Source organism: Crocuta crocuta, unplaced genomic scaffold (genome assembly GCF_008692635.1).
Source record: "Crocuta crocuta isolate KB4526 unplaced genomic scaffold, BGI_CrCroc_1.0 scaffold7, whole genome shotgun sequence".
NCBI classification, from domain to species: domain Eukaryota; kingdom Metazoa; phylum Chordata; class Mammalia; order Carnivora; family Hyaenidae; genus Crocuta; species Crocuta crocuta.
In genome coordinates, this window is record NW_027531904.1 from 6,382,235 (window position 1) to 6,384,089 (window position 1,855).

The following is a 1,855-nucleotide window of genomic DNA, read 5'->3' on the forward strand; positions in this document are numbered from 1 at the left end:
CCAACTTCAAAGCCGTTAACACCTGCATCTCCCTCTCCGCCCGTGGGCTAGGATGATACAGGCCGGCTCATTTCACAGAGCGATTCACAGGAGAGGGTTGTCCAAAGCCACACAGCTGGTAGAAGGCCACCTTGTGACCCCCAGCACAGTCCTTTCTGGACCCTTTGACAGTGCTAACTGCCAAATCAGCAAACTTTGCTACAAGTCTGTGTCCTTTCTTTCCTTTTAAGTTTATTGATTTATTATGAGAGAAAGGGAGGGAGAGATAGCAAGCAGAGGAGGCGCAGAGAAAGAAGGAGAGAGAGAGAAGGCGAGAATCCCAAGCAGGCAAGTGCAGAGCCCAAAGCGAGGCTCGAACCCACAAACCATGAGACTGTGACCTAAGCTGAAACCAAGTCGAACCTTAACCGACTGAGCCGTCCAGGCGTCCCCGTCTGTGTCCTCTCTCGGCCCTACCTGAGCTGCTCACCTTGTCAGTACCTGCTCCCGTCACCCCACACGCCTCGGACCACCACTCTGCCCAGCCTGCTCTCAGCCAAGGACCCATCGTCCTGTCTGCCTGAAGGCTACCACCACTCCAGATGATACTTCTATTAACCCCCTAATGGTGCATTTCAGGCACTGGGTGAACTGGCCCTCGAACCCTGCCCCGCCCCTCCGTACCTTCATGGGGCCGTAGACCTCGGAGCGGTCGAACATGAGCCTGAAGTAGCTGAGGCTGCTCAGGGCGGCCTCCCAGGGCATGTACTCGGTCTCTTGTTTCAGGAAGAGAGTGGTGTTCAGCGCCAGAGTGACAGGGACCTTTTGGGCACTGGGGACAGACACAGGGGCTCAGGTAAGAACCCTCATTGAGTCCAGCCCCACTAAGGGGGCCCCAACCCCTTCCTGAAACCTGAGAGCCCCAAATGAGCCAGCTCCAGGGTTCACTGTGGATGGTATTGGGGGTAGGTAGGGGTGGGGCCGGGTGTAGGGATGGGGGACATGGAGGCTGGGTGGTACCGAAAACAAGGTCAGCTCAGGCCCTGCCTTCACCCCCTGCCAATCACATTCCCCTGCATAGTAGCCCCATTTTACAAATGGGAAACTGAGGCTCAGAGAGGTGAAGTGACCTGCCTAAGGCCACACAGCCATGAGAGACAGAGCTGAGACACATAAGGACAAAGAGCCTATGCTCTTTATTCCGTCCACCTCTTCTCTGTTCTGCTCGGCCCCCTGTGCCTTCCCCCCTTCTCCTCCTCAGACCATCTGTGCACCTGCGGTTCATAAATGTCCCTGTCTACGGGTGACACCACCTAAGTCAGAGCTTAGCACCTGCTGGGAACACAGTAGGTGCTGAATAAATATCTGTGTATCCATGCTGCCTCTCTCCTGTCCTGTACTTCCCAGACTGTTTTTAGCATCTGGCATGGTGGCCGAGCACACAGTCAGTCCTCAGAAAAAGCCTGGTGCTATGGAGCACAGTGTGTCAGCCAGGCCTGCGTCTGGCTGTCACGGAGCTACCGAGTGACCCCAGGTAAGTTACTCAGTCAAACAGAGTCTCAGATTCCTTATCCGGGACGTATGGGCTGTGACACTAAATCTGCAGGGGCGTGGGGGCCCAGGGAGGGGAGCCGAGAAGCATGGGGAGCTGCGGGGTGCCCGGGGCTGTCGCCGCAGAATAGCACAGGCCTGAGACTGGCTGGGCCCCAGGAGGAAGGGGGTGCTCACCTCGCCAGGTTGAAGGCGTCGTGGATGACTTGAGCCCGATTGAGGACAGGGATGACCTAGAAGGGGCCACGGAGCGTGTGAGCTCAGGCCGCCGCTGGCAGGGGCAGGGCCGGGGCCGGGGGCAGGGGCGGGGGGGGGCGGGAGACAC

The 1,855-nt window shown here is 58.0% G+C and overlaps 1 protein-coding gene across 1 annotated transcript in view; it reads right to left on the reverse strand.

Moving 5' to 3' along the window:
* ANPEP (alanyl aminopeptidase, membrane) overlaps window positions 1-1,855 on the reverse strand; it is a gene marked incomplete in the record, with an annotated part of 16,608 nt that overhangs the window by 7,639 nt on the left and 7,114 nt on the right. Inside the window, 2 exon segments of the mRNA XM_077774352.1 lie at window positions 664-811; window positions 1,708-1,763. Coding sequence (XP_077630478.1) covers window positions 664-811; window positions 1,708-1,763 — 204 coding nt within the window.